Source organism: Polyodon spathula, chromosome 15, assembly GCF_017654505.1.
Source record: "Polyodon spathula isolate WHYD16114869_AA chromosome 15, ASM1765450v1, whole genome shotgun sequence".
In the NCBI taxonomy this organism is placed as follows: domain Eukaryota; kingdom Metazoa; phylum Chordata; class Actinopteri; order Acipenseriformes; family Polyodontidae; genus Polyodon; species Polyodon spathula.
Genome location: NC_054548.1, coordinates 23734890 through 23756566, shown reverse-complemented (window position 1 = coordinate 23756566; position 21677 = coordinate 23734890). Strand labels below are relative to the sequence as shown.

The 21677-nt window shown below is 39.0% G+C and overlaps 2 protein-coding genes across 4 annotated transcripts in view; one reads left to right on the top strand and one right to left on the bottom strand.

Annotated features, from left to right (window-relative positions):
- LOC121327984 (protein CMSS1-like) overlaps positions 1-21677 on the bottom strand; it is a 125334-nt gene that overhangs the window by 48395 nt on the left and 55262 nt on the right. The window contains exon 1 of one of the 2 annotated variants that reach the window (XM_041272390.1): positions 16131-17964. The exons of the other annotated variant lie outside the window; for it this stretch is intronic. Within the exon in view, the coding sequence (XP_041128324.1) occupies positions 16131-16176 (46 nt within the window). The 5' untranslated portion in view covers positions 16177-17964. Of the gene's footprint in view, positions 1-16130; positions 17965-21677 lie in introns of those variants that run through there. 2 annotated transcript variants of the gene reach the window in all.
- Positions 1-21677, top strand: part of LOC121327983 (filamin A-interacting protein 1-like) — an 85903-nt gene that overhangs the window by 17226 nt on the left and 47000 nt on the right. For both annotated transcript variants that reach the window (XM_041272387.1, XM_041272386.1), the window contains exons 2-4: positions 4768-5070; positions 5500-5673; positions 7775-7953. In XM_041272387.1, the coding sequence (XP_041128321.1) occupies positions 4768-5070; positions 5500-5673; positions 7775-7953 (656 nt within the window). The remainder of the gene's footprint in view (positions 1-4767; positions 5071-5499; positions 5674-7774; positions 7954-21677) is intronic.

The window sequence follows — 21677 nt, the reverse complement described above, 5'->3', positions numbered from 1 at the left end:
CCCACATTCTAGACAAGTCTGAAGCAAAGCACGCTTTTCCTTTCAAAAAACACAGAACATAACAAAATGTCATTAAAATCGGTGGTGCAATGAGGGTGAACAATAAATCGTTGCGGGTTTGAAGACTCCCATTGCATAATGGTTTGATCTATTCCTGGTTAATAAGACACACCTGAGCTTGTTGCCTATTCAAACGTGTACTATATTAAAACCTAGAATGGGAGAAACTGAAGTGGAAGTCTTATTTCCATCTCTGAGTTGGTAAATGGTAAAGTATGGCTCCTTTTACCAAAGCAAATTATTTTTAGCATTCCTACTATATGTGTTTTTCCTGAGCCAACTTTAGAGAAAGACTGCATTTTATAACAAGAGACATTTTTTGTTTAACCAATACTGACAAAAAGACTTTTTAAAAATCATAAATTAAGAACCTAAAATGGACTATGACTGTTCTGTAATGTAGACACTAACACTGTTCCAAACGTCTGTGTTTGTCTTTAACATTCCAAATCATGCGTCTCCGGAACAGAACATGAATACAGGAAGGGTTTGATCTATTTTATTGTGCACATTTGTCAGTTATCTAATTCATTAAGTGTGTCTTGTTGCAATTTTGATTGCTTTGTATCTAGAGGCAATATAGGGTCTCCAGAGTCAAAGTTAGAATAAAATGTGTAGCACCCAACAGCACAGTTGAGAGAAAACTGTGCATACATCCTGTATACAGAGCCATCATGTAATTGAAATAATCCATGTACTTTTTAATGGAATACATTTAACACCAATAGTGGTCTGCCTAACCGTAACCCGTTTATACCGATTACTAATAATACAGGAGTATTACAGGAGTATTGCAGGAGTATTGCATTTTCAAAATCAAAACAGCAAACCTGATCAAAAAGGTCAAACCTCAAATACATCCTTTTCAATTCATAGTTTGTCAAAAAATGAATTCTGTTTTGAAAATAAATTAACATAAAATAAGTTATTAGCATGAAAAGTTAATCACGTACATCATACTATGAACAAACAAAAAGCGACCAATATACAACACAAAATGCAACAAAGGGTTAAAACTTTCCCATTTGGCAAAATATCCTTGTTTTAGAATCCGTTACCAGATATGCTAATCAGGTTCCTGGCTCCTTTTTGCACTTGATTTAAAATGCTGTTTGCAAATTGTCCAGGTTCAAATTGCTTTATGGGTTAGGTCAATAGTCTTAGCAATGTTTATTATATGAAGTCTTTCCTGGACCTGTCTGTGCTAAAAATTGGGAATGGAGAAGTGGATGAAACACTTCCAGGTGTGCTATCACTTTCTGTTCAAACACACTGGCATGCCTCCTCATGACTTTTCATTCTCTGGATCGGCCTGATTAATGCACAAGCATAGCAGTGTTTCCCTTACAGACGTCCCAATGCCTCTGCCCACTCAGTGGTGAAGGCCTGTCACCAGTTTTGCAATTAGGGAAATCAGGAATCGCAGTGATGCTGACAACTGGAGGACAAGAGGAAGTGGTATTTCCTTTATGGAGGGATCAAAGAGATTGGACACTAGAGAAATTGATGCCAACAAATACAACACAGTACAGTCTACTACATTTTACAACCTGCCTAAAATTTTAATTATATCTTGGCTAAAAGCATTAAATAATAATTTTATTAAAGTTAAGGGCACTGTATATGTTTAATTTATAAAAATGTATAAAATGTAATGAGCAAACTCAGCACTAATTGATTGATAGTGATCGCAGTACAGTGTAGGAATGTTTGCACTTCCGGTTGGTACTTTGTTTGCCTCATCACATTCTTAAAGCTTAAATTAACTGCACAAAGATCAGAGCGTGTTTGGGTCAGCAGCTTTTAACAAATACATTCTGCTGCCTTTACTTGAAATCAACTACTGCCACGTGCCCTTTGGACCCCTGGCCAACAAATATCGTCAGTCTCTGTGCTTCTGACCTTGCTCCTTCCATTATGCGCACTCTCAACCTGTCCCTGGTTTCATGCCTGGTTCCTGCTGCCCTCAAGACTGCCCGAGTAACGGCAGTGCTCAAAAACCCTCCCTTGACCCGGCTGTCTTAACTAACTTCAGTCCCATATCCAATCTTCCTTTTCTCTCCAAAACTCTTGAAAGGGCTGTAGGCAGCCAGCTGATGAAACATCTCACAGATAACAATGCACTTGAATCTTTGCAGTCTGGCTTCCAGCCGCAACACCGTACCGAAACTGCTCTGCTCCGGATTATAAATGATCTTTTGCTTAATGCTGATGCTGATGTTCCTTCTGTCCTTGTCCTCCTTGATCTAACTGATTCTTTTGATACCACAGATCATAGCATTCTTCTTGACCGCCTTCAGAAGTATGCTGGGATCTCTGGAACCTGTCTCTCCTGGCTGTCCTCTTGCCTATCTGGACACATGCAGTCTGTTTTCTATGACGGAAGCAGTGCTGATGCAAACCCAGTCTGCCAATTTTCTTCAGCTCAACACTAACAAATCGGAACTTTTTCTAGTAGGATCGAAAACAACTCAAGAATCTCAGCATTGCTTCCTTGAACCTTGGAAACTGTCTGCTGCTGTCTTCCTCCACTGTACAAAGCCTTCTTGGAAACTGTCTGCTGCCGTCTTCCTCAACTGTACAAAGCCTTCTTGTACTTCTGGATTGTAACCTCTCCTTTGATGCCCAGATCTCCTCTGTAGTCAAATCCACCTTCTACCACCTCCAAAACACCTCAAAAGGTCCGTCCCTACCTTTCCCTCCCAGATGCAGAGATACTCTGTCATGCATTCATCGCCTCTCGACTCTACTGCAACTCTCTCTATGGTGGTCATCTGTCACGCGCCATAAATCGATTGCAGCTGCTAGATCCTTACCAGATGCTAACCCGCTATGTCCCTGCACACAAGCTGAGGTCCTCTGACTCTGACTTGCTTGTTATACCCAAGCAAAAGTGCACCACACTCGGAGAGTGCGCTTTTAGCTTCATGGCCCTGACTCTCTGGAACTCTCCCAGCTTTAGTGCATGCAGCTCCCACAGTCGCTCGCTTCAAATCAACTCTCAAGATCCACTTGTTCTCTCTTGCTTTCAATGCTCTTTAAGACTGATCTCTGTTATTACCTGTTGTCTAATTTGCTACTTCAGGTTTTTATGTATGGTTCTGTATGACACACACATCCACAATGTTTAGAATTCACATCCTAGCCCTGTACTTAATGTAATATGCTTGTAGTTCATGTATTTGCATTGTTTTTTTACAGTTTGTATTTAATGTACTATGCCTTGTATTTCACTGTAGGGATGCACCAAATCCAAGTTTTTGAGATTCAGCTGAATACCGAATCCATCTCAAAAGATTCGGCCAAATACCAAACTGAATACCGAACCTACAAAAACTGTCAAGAAAAAACTGAAGGAAACTGTTGAATGAAAAACAAACTGACAGCTACTAACGGGACACGCACAATCTATTGTTTTGAGCCTTTTAATCTCGATCTGTTTGGCCATGGCGAGAGCTCCTTTGACCACCCATATCTTGAGTCGGGTATTTAGCTAAAACTGGTTTCTAAAACTGGCTAGAGCATGGTTGCATTGGACCTTAACAACAGAGATTGCGTACGAAAAATCAAAAAGAAAAAACAACTAGGTTGTTGACTAAAGTCAGTGTAAGAATTATTCAAGTAAACAAAGATACAGTAATTGCAGACATTTTCTTCTCCAAGGTTACATCCCTGAACTGGTCAAATTAAGTGATTTTATGACGACAGAACCAGGTGCTTTGGAGTGGAAAATGAACTGTGGATGGTTTTGTCTATTCTCAGGGCACAAGAGTTCACAGACAGAACTAAATACCGTACATCCCCCCTTGAATATCCTACTTTGAATCAGCATGTGATGTTTCTGGTTTAGGGTTGGGCTTCCTTTGGGGGCTACATACAGTAGTGCTGTGGTTACTATACAGCCTACTTATCTATCTTTGTTGAAAAGTCTATGAACAGAAGATGACTGCCTGCAGGGAACTATACCGTTTAAGTATAGTATAATTGACAGACACTGGCAATATTAGCTAATTTCCTCATATTAAGTTACACATCCAATGTAAGCTCAGGTGTGAGTAATACATTTAGTAAAGTCACAGTCTAAGTATAACAACACGTTTGCCCAGTGATGTTATTCCAGTAGTAAACTATATAAATAAAGCTTTGGGGTGCTTTTAAGTCTGCTTACTATGGTACCACACCTTCCACTAACCATCAATTAATGTAAAAAAAAACAGCAGTAATTTTAGGGTGAGTAATTAAGACTCTCCACAAAGTAAGATAAGTCTTATGGAACTTGTGATAGATACATTCTATGGTACAATCTTTGCATTAAACTTAGGATGCCAAAATATAAAAGCAAGAACAGTCTGTATGTTGCATTGGCCAGCTGTAATAAATTATTATCTCGGCAATCACTGAAAAAGTCTATCGCCTATTAGGTTAATCATGAAAACCATAGTGTTTTACATTATATAGGCAGAGTCTGAGCTTGAACGGGTACACCAATTATTCAGTGTTTGTTTTATCCATTTGAAAGGAATGGAATGATATTTACTTAATGAAAAAAATACTGCAAGAAAAGAAAAAGCAACCACTCTCAAGTTATAACAGGTTATGCACTGTAGAACCGCACAGATTTTTTAAGGGAAGTCACATACTGTACAGCAAAGTGGGTTTCACTCACAGTTAGACCATTCAATCTCCATTTGTTCCCCACTCTGGTAGGTAACCATGCGCTCTCGTAGTAACAGCATGGAGAATCCTGTGAAGATGAAGCGTACCCAGCATCACGCTCGCTCCAGACGCAGGAACTCTGAATGCGAGGACTCGGCCAGCAGTGAGACAGGGAAAGCCAAATGGACTGTCAGGGAGAGGGACCTCTCAGAGGACACTGGGACTGTCCTGAGGAACCACAAGAGAGGAGCTGGGCGGAGCCACAGGTCGGGGGGTGTGGCTACAGGGAAGGGCAGGGAGCTCTCCCGGGATGACCTGCTCTTTCTGCTCAGCATGCTGGAGGGGGAGCTCCAGGTCAGAATTACAAGTTTCTATACAAGATTCACATGATATGCTTTTTCTGGCTGTTCAGCATATAGTGGCAGCAGGGCAAGGACACTTGTGTGATAGCAACTGAAGTGTGCTAAAGATTCTTTTTAACTTGTCAGTATTTAATTATAATACAATGTAACACTGTTGGAAATCTGCACTGATTAGTTAACATACGCATGTTATTTTGCAATTGGTTGCACTTGAGGATAATGTCTAATATTATTTATATGCATTCATTTTTTCTTTATGACAAAATATCTTTATTTCACAAATGTGGGTAGTTCATGGTTATTCCAAACTTTACATGGGCAGTACTCCAGGTCCACTTGCTAATTCACTACCGCCAAATAAAGAAGCAATCTATGAACACAAATCAGCATTATCTGCTTTAAAGCTTGTGCTATCTTTTAGGCTCGCGATGAAGTCATCACTGTCCTCAAAGCACAGAAGATCGACTTGGCTCTGCTAGAAGCCCAGTATGGCTTTGCGACCCCACAGAATGTCTTGCAGGCCCTCCAGAGAGATGCCATCCAGGGGAGAGCCACACAGTGGCAGGAAGACATTTACGAGAAGCCTGTGGCTGAGGTGGGTATAGTCAATGGCATGTGCTCTTTTCCCCAAAAAATGTGACCAGAATCATTATTTTTTAAATAGTGTGCCAATTTTTTTTATGCCATTTTTTTTTTTTTTTAATTTACAGTATGAGCATTCAGTAAGGGATAAACAATGCTACGTGCTGGATCAGTAAAAATATGCCACTGTTTCGAGTGCTGTTAGGCACCGATTCAACACTTAAAACATTTCTTCATAAGTGCTACTTGTTCGGTAATGAGATTTCACTAATAATTTGGTAATTGGATTTGGTTTTTGCTCTTTTGTTACACTTAACAGTTAAAATGTTTGAGTCTGAGTTTGAAATCCTAATTAGACAGACAAAAGTGTCTGTTGTAGTGAAGATGGTAGCAAGGACTATGTTTTAGATGTAGAACATGAAAGTGGCATTAGAAAAATAAAAACACAAAACAAAGGGATGTGAACCGAGCACAGAGAGTAAAGTTATTGATCGTTTTGCCAAACCTAAAACAGATGAAGACTGCAAAACTAAATATCATTGCAAGCGATCAGTGTTTGAGAAGTACTCAGTCAAAACGGAAGTGGTTATAGTCAGGAAAGTTTAAACCTAACGTCCGTGTAATTGATAGAGATTTACTAAGTGATGATGAAATTACTGTTGTTCCTGAACTTGTCTGAAAAAAATACATATATTAGAAGGGGGGAGTGTTTCTGTGGAAATTAACTTGTAATTATGAAAACTTTAACATTAATGTATAATTGTATTACTTTTGGCAATCAATATGAAATGCTAAACTGAAATTGCAAGCAATTTTTCCAGGTGTTACGTTTGAAATGTGTAATACTATAATTATGTATTGCTATGATTAAATTATATTCACTTTTCTGCTGAGTTGTTTGACTGTGGTTTCGTTGATGAATAAATGTGCCCCGAACTCCCCTTCTCTTCAAAGACACGCAGCCACTTTTAGTTAAGATTTGCAGAACTAATCAATCAAAATATCAAGGTGATGTCAAACATGTTTTAATGGAAGTCTTTTTAAAGTCTTAAATTGAAGGTCTTTCTAAAATATCAAATTTTGTTGTCAGATTAAATGTCATACAGGATGCAGAATTCTCCTTAATTAAAAATTATATCAATGTAGCCCTAGCGACTACACAGCAGAGGAAGATGCCGTCAAATGTATCTAAAGTGACTCCATCTAAACTCAAATATAAAGGTTTTGTGAGTACCAGTCATTAAATACAGTACAGTTTAAAAAACTTGCTGTTCCCCACAGGCATAAATCCATGTATTACACACTGGAGCCTTGCTTATCAGTGAGAAATGGGCCAACTTTAGAGCTTGGAAAACAAACCTGTTTCCTTGCTTTTTGAAATGCATGGGTGGAGCACTGTTTTCAGAAGGATTAGGCTCATGTCTGTTTCCCAAAACCAAAACACATTTACACAAAACTTGATTGAAGTATTAACCTGTGTACAGACAAGGCTGAATAAAACAAACTGAGTCACATTCTAGATCTGACTATTCAGAGTACAGTCTGAGACCAGTTCAACTCAGACCTGCTGGGAATAGGTCTCAGATCAGTTTTAGATAGAACAGTTTTCACAAGATCGGTTCAAGTAAAGTCTGAACAGACAAACCAGTTCTATAATGGTTTCACTTTTCCAAAAACGCCGTGTCCAACCGGGTGAATTTGTGTATGTTTGGATTTCACTGGAGTATTGCCTAATTCACATACAATTTCTGCACATTCCTTTTTCACAAAGAAATACAGGACTAGCAGATCAGACTATATTGTAACATTTCTGTTTAGCTGTTTATGTGCAGTTCATACACATTTTTATGGTGGCTCATTAAGGGCAGGGATTTAAAATATATATTATCCTTATATAGGGCCTAAATTAAATATATATATATATATATTTCATTCTTGTTTTGATTTATTTAATCATTTATTGCATATATCTTTCCAATGTTTAAATGCTGTTGTGATCCCCTAAACAAAAATATAAACAGCAAGCTGTAGTGCCCCTAGGGGGCGTTGCTTTGTACATACTTCTTTTACTTGTCAGTCACAACCTCCATAGCTTCTGATTTCTCTGCCCACAGTTAGACAAGGTGGTGGAGAAGCAGAAGGAGACACACCGACGCATGTTAGAGCAGCTGCTCCTTGTTGAGAAGTCCCACAAAAAAAGCATCTACGAGCTGGAGGACGAGAAGAGGAAACACACGGAGTACATGCAGAAGAGTGACGAATTCACCACCCTGCTGGAACAGGAGTGCGAGAGGTAAGAGCACAGGCAGAACTGCGTCTGCCTTCATTGCTGCTTACCTTTTGTTCCCGATGCATGGCGTACACACACACACACACACACACACACACACACACACACACACATAGAAACACACACACACACACACACACACACACACACACACACACACACACACACACACACACACACACACACACACACACACACACACACACACACACACACACACACACACACACACAGTTATAGAAAGTCTTTTTTTTTCACATTTTGTTGTGTCAGTGCCTCAGAGTTTCATGCATTTAAATGTGGATTTTTTTCCACTTATCTACACACCAAACTCCACACTGTTAAGGGGAAAAAAAGGTTTTATTAAGAAAAAGATTATATATTAAAAATACAAAACTGAAAGATCAGTTAAGTCTCGATCCCGAGTTAATGCTTGGTGGAAGCACCTTTGTTAGCAATTACAGCTGTGAGTCTGTTGGGATACATCTCTACCAACTTTGCAGACCTAGATTTCGCAATATTTGACCATTCTTCTTTACAAAACTGTTCAAGCTCTGTCAAGTTCCGTTGGGACAGCAATCTTCAAGTCATGCCACAAATTTTCGATTGGATTTAGGTCGGGGCTCTGACTGTGGGCCACTCAAGGATATTTACCTTTTTGTTCCTTGGCCACTCCAGTGTAGCTTGGGCTGTGTGCTTTGGGTCGTTGTCATGCTGAAAGGTGAACCTCCGTACCAGTTTCAGCTTTCTTGCAGAGGGCAGCAGGCTTTCCTCAAGAACTTTTCTGTACTTTGCTCCATTCATTTTCCCTTCTATCCTGACTAGTGTCCCAGTCCCTGCTGATGACAAACATCCCCATAACATGATGTTGCCACCACCATGCTTCACAGTAGGGATGGTGTTCTTTGGGGGATGAGCTGTGTTGGGTTTGCGCCAAACATAACACTTTGCATTCTCCTTCTTGCTCGGTCATCCACTTTGGAGGGACGGCCTGATCTCAATTTAGGATTGTTGTTACAAGGGGGTGGACACTTATCCAACCAAACCATTTCAGTTTTTATTTTTTAATTAATTTTCTACAAATTTCTAGAATATTTTTTTTAATTGGAAGTTATGGTGTAGGATGTGTAGCTAAATGAACAAAAAAAAACAATTTTAATGCATTTTAATTCCAGGCTAAAATGCAACAAAAGGTGACAAGTTTGGAAGGGGATGTAGACTTTCTATAGGCACTAATATATATATTTAAAAGGTAGAGTAATCCTTTAAAATGAACCAGACGAAATGCTTTCTAGTCATTCCCCAAAGGCCGTTGGAAGTTACCGATATGCTCAGCTTGATAAAACGCCGGTGTTTCGAGGGTGGTGACAAAGAGATGAGAACTCTGAATATTTTCTTCGGAAAACTGTGTGTGAGAATGTTTCTCTTGCTTTGAATCCACACCTAACACAGATAACTGGTCCAGTCATGTGTTTTGCACTCCAATTCAACAGGATGTGGTTCAGTGTGCATTTTAGGACTGATATAAGTTTGGTGCAAGATCAAGGCAATAGTTTTCACCTCGTGGAGTGTGACAGACAGATGGGCAGACAGACACGATCAGCTATAGTCCTTTTTGCTGTAGTGTTATCTCTAAAACAAAAGCATTCTTAAGAAATGCATTACCACGACTTTGTAACAACTGCTGGCAAAGTAGTCTTGGCATGAGCATGGTGGGGCAAACACTATGCCATCAGAGCCCTCTGGAAAATTTGATGTGGGTTTCCAGACACTTCAACACATTCTTTGAACAAAAGCAGCCAAACGTTAAGTGCTTTCTTTGTACAGCGCTGGAAAAGCTCAGTCCGAGATCCTGTATGTGTATACTATATATATTGTAAAAGATCCTTGCACCTCACTCAGTTTGTTGCCACTTTAAAATAGACCCAACACTCAGAAATTGATTTTTTTTAGCCCGATTGTGCACTTTTAATAAACACAAATCAAAAACTAAAATTAAACAAACAGAAATCAACACCTCTCCTCTCTCCCCCCCCCCCCCCCCCCCCCCCCCCCCCCCCCCCCCCCCCCCAAGTGATCGGCCATACCAAGGCCACCCCCTCCCCTAAAACACAACCACCCACACTCAAGTCCCGAAATTTCTATTTCCGCCCTCTTCCACTGGCGGACATGAGGGTGGGTCGGACCTTCCGGCACCTCTGGGAAGGGACCATGAACCGGCGACAAGGGACCACATCGGGATGACAGGGCCGACCAAAGCGACGACCGGGGAACAGGAGGATGCAGCAGTAGACAGAGGTTTTCCACTGGGGACCGGCGCAGCGATGTCCGATCACCCAGGGGGAGCGAAGCAGCGAATAGGGGGAGCACCAGCGACGTCTGGCAGCAGCCCAGCGACGTCTGGGTGTTCGGGAAGAGCAGAGAAGGGAACCAGGAGAAAAGCTGTGGCCAATGCTGTAGACTCCTGGGCTCCAGGTCCAACGCAGGGAGGTCTAGGAATACCGGCAGGGTGTCCAGAAGCACGGGGCAAGGGACCGCACCTGACAGTGCCGGACTGGTTCGCTGGGGTGATGGAGGTGGGCACCTCATCTCCTCCTCTCTGGGCTCTGGAAGCAACGGCTCCTCCTCTCTGGGCTCTGGGAGTGGCGGCTCCTCCTCTCTGGGCTCTGGGAGTGGCGGCTCCTCCTCTCTGGGCTCTGGGAGTGGTGGCTACTCCTCTCTGGGCTCTGGGAGTGGTGGCTCCTCCACTCTGGGCTCTGGGAGTGGCGGCTCCTCCACTCTGGGCTCCGGGAGCGGTGGCTCCTCCCTCTTAATTTTTCTCTCTGGCTCTTAATTATTTTCATCGTCTAATCTTTTCCTTTTCTCTCCTCTTTTGAGATCTGGAGACCGTAGGACTTCTTCTGCCCAATTCTGGAGCCAATCAAACAAATCTTTAAAATCAATTTTCTGGGTCTTTAGGGGCGCCCACACTTGCTGCCACCATATGTAAAAGATCCTTGCACCTCACTCGGTTCGTTGCCCCTTTAAAATAGACCCAACACTCAGAAATTGATTTTTTTTAGCACGATTGTGCACTTTTAATAAACACAAATCAAAAACAAAAATTAAACAAACAGAAATCAACACCTAGCTCTCCTTTAGAGCTCTGACTAAACACAGACTGGTTCCTAGCTAACTCACAGGCCAGCTAAGCCGTTTACCTGTCACTCACAAAACTTACACCTGTTTCACACAATACCTTTCTTGATACGACTGGACACACACACACATAGTCGGGCTCTTCACTCAGCAGCCCTGAGCAAACTGGCTGCCTCTCTTAAATACCCTGCACCTGGCTCCAGTTTACAATTAGCACCAGGTGCAGGGGATTATCTAAACAATAAAAACAATTTACACAATTAGAAACCCTTAGCCCATTCACCCAAAAGTGCATTCTCACAAGGTTTTAGCAGGCAGGAATTTTAACCCCCTCCCTGCTATCTTACTATATATATATATATATATATATATATATATATATATATATATATATATATATATATATATATATATATATATATAAAGCTTGTTTCATTAAAAATGCCCTCCGTCTCCCCTTATACAGCATGCTGAACTATCTAAGTGGAGTTCAGTTTATTTGAGATAATGGCACTGCTGTCCTACCTATGAAGATCAGTCCCTGCTGGCTTCTTGGAATTAAATAGAACCCTGATTAGAACACAAATGTAGTCTAGTAGTCGAACAGATTGAGAAGGTACAAACGTACAGAAAACCAATAACAGGCTTTATTGCAATTGCTAAGCAGTAAACAGTGCCTATTGTTACTGTAATCAATGACATTTTAAAATGTACAGTTTATTATTATTATTATTATTATTATTATTATTATTATTATTAGGTCTTTCCTTTTATTTCCATTTTCGTTTATTTTAAAAGGTCACAATGCCCTGCAATGATGTTTCCTAATTGGTGGATGAAAGTTGTGAGGTTTCTTAATGTCTCTTCTTTACATATTGTCATGCTCTGGAATTACAGGATGTTGAGCTGTCAACAAAGTCTGGATTTTAATTTCTAATGACGTGCTCATGAGAAGGTGCCACACTGACAGTACATACAACAAAGCCATCCATTGCTCCCACAAAGCACTGGCCTCCCCTAGTCCTTTATGGATTTTGTTTCTCAAGTTTTTTTCGCAGTTGTTTGATTTAGTCACCATTCTTTGTAAGGTATCAATACCTTGCTTTTTACATTATTACTATTATCCATAATTTCAAAAACGCTCAATCAAAAAGCTCTGAAGGTAAGGCTATAAGAAACAAAACCAAATCGGTAGATGTTTCAGCCAGAACCTTCATGTTTGTCTAGTAGTAGTTTCTTGTCGTTTTACCTTACATTAATATTCTGGTATGTGAGAAGCGTTTTGAGGTAAACCATTTTGTTTATGCAAACTGGATCTTCACAGAGATGACTGTACCTACAGTAAAAAGACACCAATGTCCTAATGGTGATGGTGGATTATGATGCACAAAACCTCCTTACACAGACACCCAGACGCCTTGCTTTTGATAAGTCCAACCAGTGCAGAAATTATGGCACTAATGGGGGGAAAAAAAAATTGCACTGGTCATGCAAGTTAAAATATGAAAATCTGTGAAAATAAATTAACTTATTAAATAACTTCAAAAACTTGGAAGAACACAGAACTGCAATTTATTTTTTTAAGCAGCAGCAACGTCTCCTTGTACATTGTAACAATGATTATTGCTCTCCAAAACTAACAAACCCTCACACACGCTTCTCCCCAGATCTGCATTCCTAATTAAAAAATAAATTCTAATACAAACAGAGTACATCAAGATTAATGTTCACTGTGGACAGATCTGTCTGGGTCCCAGGCTCTGACAAATTTGAAAATGATCCGAGATCATGCTTAACTCCCATTCTCTTTGTTTAGTTATTTTTTACATTTGCTCCTAACCCAGCAATTACACGATCTGGCATCCTGTCCAAGCTGGAGCTATTACTTTATAAGTCTGTGTCCTGGAGTGCTGTGTCAGCTAAAACAGTGCTCTTTAGCATAGCGTCCTTTAACCTTTTAACTCTAGTGTTGAGAGTCCCCGCATATCTCATCAACTATCTGGATTCACAAATTTTTATTTAACTAAAAAACAACTGATGCATAAACACATCACTACATAAACCATAATACAGAATAGCACTGCATTGACAATACCACATCTAAGTTGAAAAAAAAAAAGCATGGGTGGGTTAATTGTAACCTTCTACTATCAGAACACTATTTTGGTTATACTGTGTATTTGGCTTGGTATTGGCTTAAAGTCAGTGAATGTCCCTAAATCACAATGTGTGTCAGGAAAGTAGCACTGCCATTATAAATACCAGGCAGTCCAAGGTCACTAATTACTGCAGGACAAAAACAAAAAATTTAAACAAGAAAAAAAACAATGGATTAAAACAACACTCCTAGCTATAGTGTTTACAATGGTGTCAGGTTGCCAGGCTACGATCCTATCATCCAATTTAGTCTCCAAGGTAATGAAGCATTTATGCCCATGAAAATAAATGATACCCTTATTACTTCTGGCAGTTCTATGAAGCCTGCAAACACTTCTCTAAGAAAAAGATTAATTTGTTGTTGTGGAAATTTCTACAAGAAGAAAACTTATTTCAGTAGAACAATTCCAACTTAAAACCTTTATCATTTAAAATCTAAGCAAGTATGATTCTGACCAGACTGTCAAACTTTTGCAAAAGCAGAGTGTTTACTATAAACCGTACCAGTACTTTGTTGCAGAAAGAATATTATTGTAATTAAACACAATCTTTACATTTGTTTCTATTGGGCATTAATTAGCCAATATTAGCAGCATGTGGTTAAAGTGACTGTAGCACTCACAGACTAGTCTAACACAGTAAATATTTAATAATCTTCCAAATAGATGGATAAATCTCAATAGGATGTCAACTAATCACAAACTAAAAAAGTCAGGAACCTCCACAGTAGAACAAAAATGGGAGCAGTTATGTAAAACCTAAAACAAACCAACTAACACATTTAAGTACTTGTACCTTTTTTAAATTCCCCAAACTCTTCAAAAGTGTTAAAACAAAAATAATAACAATAATAAAAAAGATTCAAATATCCTATTTTTTTTTCTGACCATTACTGGTGTTGCCAAGGAAACACAATTACTAAATGTCAATAATTATTATTATCTGTTTCTTTATCTAATGGGACTTAGAGATTAGGGTGTGTGAACTACGCATCAGCTATAGTCACTTACAACAACGTCTCACCCAAAAGACGGAGTGGAAGGTCACACAGTGAGTCAGTGAATGAGCCGGGATTTGAACCAGACACCTCCTGGTTACAAGCCCTTTTCTATAACCAACGGACCACACAGCCTCCAATAATGTTGCATGGTATTGATAGAGGCCTGAAAGAATATGAGAAGTTAACCAGGCTTTTCAGCACATGACATTCCTGAAACACCAAGGAACCTTCCAAGTAGAAAGTGTGCAATATGTGGCTTATAGGAAGCATGGTAATGTACACAGTGCAGCTTAAAGGCTTGCGAGTTTAATTATAATTAGGGCTTCTGATTTTCGGTTTAAAAACGGATAAAAACTGATCCAAAAAAATGTAAATCGATGCTATCCAATAAACACCGGAAAAACACTGGAAATGGTTACTCGCTCACTTTAGTCCTTTTCCTGCAAAAAAAATTAATAAAATACAGTAGATTATAAAAACAAAACAAAACTCTCAGTACAGTTGGACAATGTCCCTCCTTCCTGACTTGTATCTTGCATTGATTTCAACGCACCCTAACTACTGAGTGACAGCACATTCATACATTTCTATTTGAGGATTGGAACACGTGTAAGTGTATGTTAATAAACTATAACAATAAAGTAACAGACAAGCTAACATTAATAAAACTAAAACAACATGGTCAAAAAGCTTAAACCGCTATGTAATATGAAATTAGCCAGAGGGTGTATTTCGGGTTATCACAATGGCAGAGGCAAAAATAATGTCCACTACATAGGGTTAACTTAACATTAATAAACTAACTATCAAACTAAATTAACACAGCACCCGTACACACGTTACAAAATGCAGCAGCAATATACAAGACATGCACATTATTTAATAGAATGGTGCAGCATCTCACTAGAACGGGAAACATCTACTTGCTCGGTGACTTGTGTCTGATTCCGGTTTTTCAGAGCGCTAAGAATTTCCAGCTCTGTGTAGCAACAGAAACAGCGGCACATTTTTCAGTTTCTTTGCATGCCATTCTGTAGCGATGCGATGCCCTTGTGAAAATCAGAATACAAAATAATTCAATGATATGACTGTGGTTCTGGAAAGATTTAATGAACCAATCAGTGTCCCTCAAGACATTATTGCGATGACAAGTCGCTTTTTTACAAAATAGTACTGGATCCATTGTGAACAAATCGATATTGGTGCCAAAAAGGTGTTTAAGCGAAGTTCATGTTCCTTTAGCTGGGAAAAATGTGTTACCCCACAAGGGTGTTCTCTTAGGAGGTTCCTATACACGGAGACTACTGTACAAGTACAAGTGTGCAAGTACAGTCGAGTTCATTCACACTGTGACAGAAAAAAAGAATTTTGGAAAGTAACCGAAAACAATAATTTTATACACTACATAAAAAGCGCAAGCCCCCTCCAAAAAAAAAAAAAAAAAAAAAACGATTTACATTAAACTCGAAAATAGCTAAAAATAAGCACCGAAAAATTCAATGACTAAAAACAGAAGCCATCATTATAATTTTTTTTTCTGAAAGTGTTATACAATCGCAAAACAACTTGCACAAAAAATAAAATTGTGTTTTTGCATTCAATTAATGATTTCTACAAATGTACTGCATGTAATCTGAAGCTTTGGGGAAAAAAAAAAAAGGTGAAAATCGAATACACAAATCATATATTGATCTCATTCTGCAGAATCGGAAAACAGTTTTTTACTACAGTAGCTATGGAAATTCCATGTCAGCAAGCAGAATCTAAAGAATGTGGAAATGTTATCGCAATACTACAGAATACATAAATGTGTCAGAAACACTAACATACTGTACACAAGAAATTAATCCCAAACCCTGCTAAACAATTATTACAGCACATCTACCGTATGTTTGCTTGGTCAATGCAGAGGGCTCAGCAATTTCTTTCATGAGGGGGTGAAAGGGAGCCGATTCATCCAGATTCCAGTCTTGCCTATATCAAACACTGATGTTAACCAGCACAAAGGAGTGAGTACCCACAGCAGGATTCAGTGGCTCACTGAAAGTAATCACTACACCCAGCTGAATCTACAAAACGGAATGCTTTATTTAACAAAACCATATGCCTTATCTACACCCCCAATCTCAAGCACTGGTTAAAGATTAGATAAAACAGAAGCAATGTACTGTATTGCAAGTTCAGATATGGCATCAAACATTCAACTCTCTGTAAAGTTACCTCTAGCATTGAAAGTGTTAAGGTAAATTGGCAGGTTTTCCCATATTGTTTCTGACAAAATCATCATTATTATCCAATTACTTCAGTATGTGTTTCAGCTGAGAGGCACAAATGTCAACAACGTGCTAGTTTTAAAACGCACGCAATACAGTTTAATGTTGTTAAGAAATGAACTTTATAGAAGCAAGAGCCAGCACCATTTAGTGAAGATCTACTCTGAATAAACTTTCCTTTTGTGGTGCTTAAATGTGAAGCTTTGGGTCTAACAAAAGCAGGGAATTTGAGCACAGTGACAACAATGCATATTCAAAGTCTATTCTACTTTTATTGAAAAACGCACCAGTCAACTACCCACTTCCTCATTCCTGTTTCAGGAGAAATGTGTTCCAAAACAAAACATAATAAAAATAGAAAAACAAAGCAAAATAATTAACAAGCGTTTATGTCCCTCTTTGGAAGTACCACAGTCTCTGTTATCAAAGCAACAAGCTGTATAACGCCTGCCTGTTTTCAATGTATGTTAGCAGCAGTTTTTAATTTCACGCTCACTAATCTATTGTTGTACAACGCATTATAGCTGGATGTAATCATTTCCTTTCTAGGTTCTGGCATGGCGCAGTTCAGATTACATAAGCTGGGGACTATGTATCAGAGGTTTGGAATGGACGCCAGACCCTTCTATACTTTGACCTTATTTCATGGCCACCACAGGCAGGGCAGTGAGCAAGGGAAGCTAGGATCAGGGAGACAGCTTCCATTATCTTGCTGTTATTAGTATTTGCAAGGCGTTCAGCGATGTAATGCAACCATGTACTGAGAGATTGATTACCTCGCTCTACACTGTATACAACACAGCTATGGTATGAGAAGGACACTAACTCCCAACAGATGTTACAAAAACCATAATCTTGAGAGCACGCATAATGTCTGCTGTACAGTTGTTGTTTTTTTGTATTTATTATTGGCCATTTCTGGCCAATTTTCCTTGTCTTATCGCTTGCCCAGGACTTCACACATGCCATTGCCTAATAGAGCTGTCCCTGGCAAAAATCAGAGTTCAATTGGGATTTAGATATTTCTGGGAGTTTGGATTTCCCAGCTCTGAAGCCATTAATGGAAAATGAAAAAGTTATTTTATTATTTATTTATTGACATACAAATATTGAAAAAAGTAGTTTTATTTTCTACTTTTATTTAAATTTAAATACACCCCATTCAACTCAAACTTGCCTTGCAAGTATTCTTACTGATCAAAAATGATCCTTTCCTTTATGAATCTCACCCATAAAGAGGCATTTAAATAGAATTAACTGAAATGAACTAAACTCACAGCAAAAAGCAATGGTGCCGAATAGTCCAAGACAGCTGTGAAACCATCCTTGAATCTGCTAGTTGGTAAATGTAAATGCATTTTCTAATTTTCTATTTTCAGAAATATTTGTAATGTCTTTTAGTATTTATCAAATGGATTTAATGCTGACACACCTTTTTACTCCTTTATTATAAAAGTCTACAATATGTAACTGCAGACTCTGTTGTATATATATAAAAAAAAAAAACATTTTAAAATCTAATAAATAAGGTCTCTCTAGCCACTTAGTACTCAGGCTCCAGATACCATTGGTTTGGGACAGCTTGGAGGACTATAAGTTAACAAAGTGCAGATGTCTTCAATATAAAAACGTGTCACTTAAAAAAAACAAAAAAAAAACAGCTTCATATACAAAATCATAACCTTGTACTGTAACAGTAGCTATGTTTGCATCATTAGGATTTGAAAATAGTTTCTATAGAGAGACTTCTGTTTATAGAACCTCATAGCCTGACCAAGAAAATATAGCCCTAGGATGGGCATTTTTCTCATTTTATCAGACTGCTTGCTTACTGAATATCTTTGTCTAAAACCATTATCAACTCCTCTTTAAAAACAGGCTGACACCGCCCTTAAGGCAATTGTACTAATTGAGCTCTAACCATCCACTATCACAGCAGCTATATATTCTACAATACATATTTTATGTTAGCAAATCAAATACTATATCATGAAAATGGAAAGATGGAACACACACAGTAATAATTTCCCACAACCCAAAGCAGTAATCTGGATCCATCAACACCTCTCCTCAGTTGCTTGCACTATTGTATTCTCTCTTCTAAGCATTCAAGTCCTATGTTAGCTTGCAGTAGCTTGCTATGAGATTGCTAATACACAAGAGCAGCAAAGCATACAGTACACTACAGGACCTATTGTTGCAAAAAAGCCTTTTTGTTTTGCTAGGCTAATAACTCACTGGAGGTTGATGACATATGCCAATCAAGTATGTGACTGAATACACAACATCCACAACAAGCAAAACATTTTTTCGTTTCGTAGTAATAATGAATATGTATGATGTTTAATGACTATAATTTTCACAGCATTGTTCTTATAAGTTCTTATAAGTTTTATAAACAAGTTAAAATATATCTTTTTTTTTTTAGTTAAAAAAAATTACCGGGGGAAGGGGTTGGGGCCCCCCCCATTGGCACCCCCCCAACCCTATCGAAGGACACGTCGGGTCAGGCTCCGAATGGCAACGACTGGCCGACCGCCTATTTACTGCCCTGTAATGGAAATTGGGTAACCCCTAACACACTAAGGTTCGGGTGTCACCGTGCTTGGGGTTATTGTGTCAACCCTGGTGGATTTCTACATGTGGATCGACTGCCCCTAATCAGGATGACACTTAATGTTTGGTGTACAATGACCACTTCTACTTTACTTGTGATAGTTTTCAGTACACAAACAATCACTATGTAATGGGCCGTATCACACTTGTATGATACATTAAGCAAGGTCTATCTAAACATGATGGTGACATAGGTACCATGTTTAAAACCATCTGGAAAGGATATTTCCACTGTAGCACTATCATTCACCTAGTCTGCTTTAGCTTTCATTCATCCTAAAAGAACAAGTTCAGGGGTGGAGTGCACCAAGCAGGCGTAAGTGTTATGATGGCATAAGTGATGGGCGCAATTTTTTTGTGGAGTGCATCAAGCAGACGTAAGACTTATTTAGGTTGTAAAGGGGTTGTAACTGAACGCCTGCTAGGAGGTAGGTGTAAGGCTGGGTAGACAGGCAAATAACATAGGGGATAGAGGCAGAAAGTTAAATTTAAAAGCAAATCATCTTTGAATATCATAAGATAACATTTAGTTTAGTAAAAGCCAAAGATGGGCGGAATAGTACATTGGTTTGATGATTTATAGTACCACCGTGCAATGATTTGCAAAAAAAAAAAAAAATCATACGAGACTGTGGCTAAGTGGTTTGCAGTGCGCAGGTGTAGAGGTGAGGCAGTGCTCAAGACAGTGATAAACAACAAAGTACTGGTGAAATGATGGTTTAATTGTAATCCAAAGTCTGACGACAACAGTATATAACAATGGAAAACTAGCAATACACAACAATGTGTATGCACAGTTAAATATAACATGGTGTTCAGTCCCGAAATATAGACATGGTATTTACACTCACACAGAACACAAACACATTCTCAAGTCCAGAGTGAGTGCTATAGTGCTCATGGTGAAATACAATTTATTTGTGCAGTGGTGAAGCATTGTGTGGTATTTGTGCTGGCATGTAGCAACAGCTCCGGATCGTGTCAGCCGTCTAATAAATAACAAACAGTACAATTAGACTTGACAAAACAAACAAACACTAAACACTTACGGTTATTTTACTTTTGTCCTCCAGCATTTCTCTTAACCATAAACAAAGGAACAGATCACCAAGCTATGTCCACTATTTGTAACTTCAGTCACACTTCCTTGGTTAGCGAGTGCAGCCATTTCTCCTCCAATCTGTGGTTGCTACATCTCTTTCCCTCTTGGACAATGACTTAATGTACCTCAGCTGAGCCCCTTTTTCTAGATGACCTAACCCTGGGAATGAATTGTTAGGCCATCTAGACCTGGGAACTCTGTTCCCTTTACACTGCGTCCTCACAGTTCAGGAGGGAGAATTATCACCAAGAACCATTCTCTCTGTCACAGAGAGAGACTTAATCCATTGGCTATGTTTTTTATGATCTTGAGCTCTATCGGGGCTATCGATTACCAAGACAGAACCTCCTTCGTCTTATAGATGAATTACGGGATGACCTTCAATATATGAACTTCTTCTGACTAAATATTACTGTTGTGTTAAGCTTAGAATTCAGAATTTTCTTGTTCTCTTTATATAGAGACAGCAGTGTGCGTATTTCGTGAACTGTAAAAAAAATAATAATAAAAAAATATTCTTGACATTTTTGCTTATAGAATGGTAAGACAAACATGTGAAACTATGGCAACTTCCTTTCTCTGCTTCGACTCGGTCATCTATGCCAGGGATGATTTTACTTTGGTGCACTTGGCACGGAATTTACTTTTTAAGTAGTAACAATGGCGTAAGCAGCTGCAACGGCATAATTTACGCCTGCTTGGTGCACTCCACCCCTGGTGTCACAGCTTACTGTATTAGACATTACAGCAGCTGCATTGCAAATGTACTGTTGTTCTGTTTAAAGTCTAACAATAAAATAGCCGTCAACAAATCTTTATTTTTGTCTTCTACATAAATGTCTTTATTTAGTTAAAATTGTTATTCGTTTTACCCCACTACTCTAAAATGTTATAGTCAAAGACAAAACGGCCAAAGGGGTTCCCTGGCCTTCAGTTCTTACATTCACAGTGTGTATTCACAGTCTGTTGCACTGCATAAGAATGATTAACAATATGTGAAAGATGCAATTTTTTTATCAGAAGTCACCCTTGTGAAATGCTACAGTAGCTGCAGGAAAAAAAAAATCAAAATATGCCAGTCCACAAAAGTAGTAAAAAGATTGTGATAGGAGGAAGAAACATGTGAGCTGTTGCAGCTGCATTCAGAAATAGCTACACTCCGCCACTCCTCGCTAGATAGATAATGAGGTGATAATCCCATTTTCACAGCTGTGGGAACTGAACAAAGCAACAGCTATTCACAGCAAGAGGGCCTTTATCAAACAGATCTCAACACTCATGGAATAATCGACATCATGCTGGACCTGGAAAAGGTTACTTTATATATTTATTTAAAAACAGCCACACAGGATACAGTAAACCTTTTCAGGATGCAGTATCTTATTCACATGGGCACCCCGCAAACAACGGCAGAAAGGCTGTAATAAAACCAACAATCAGG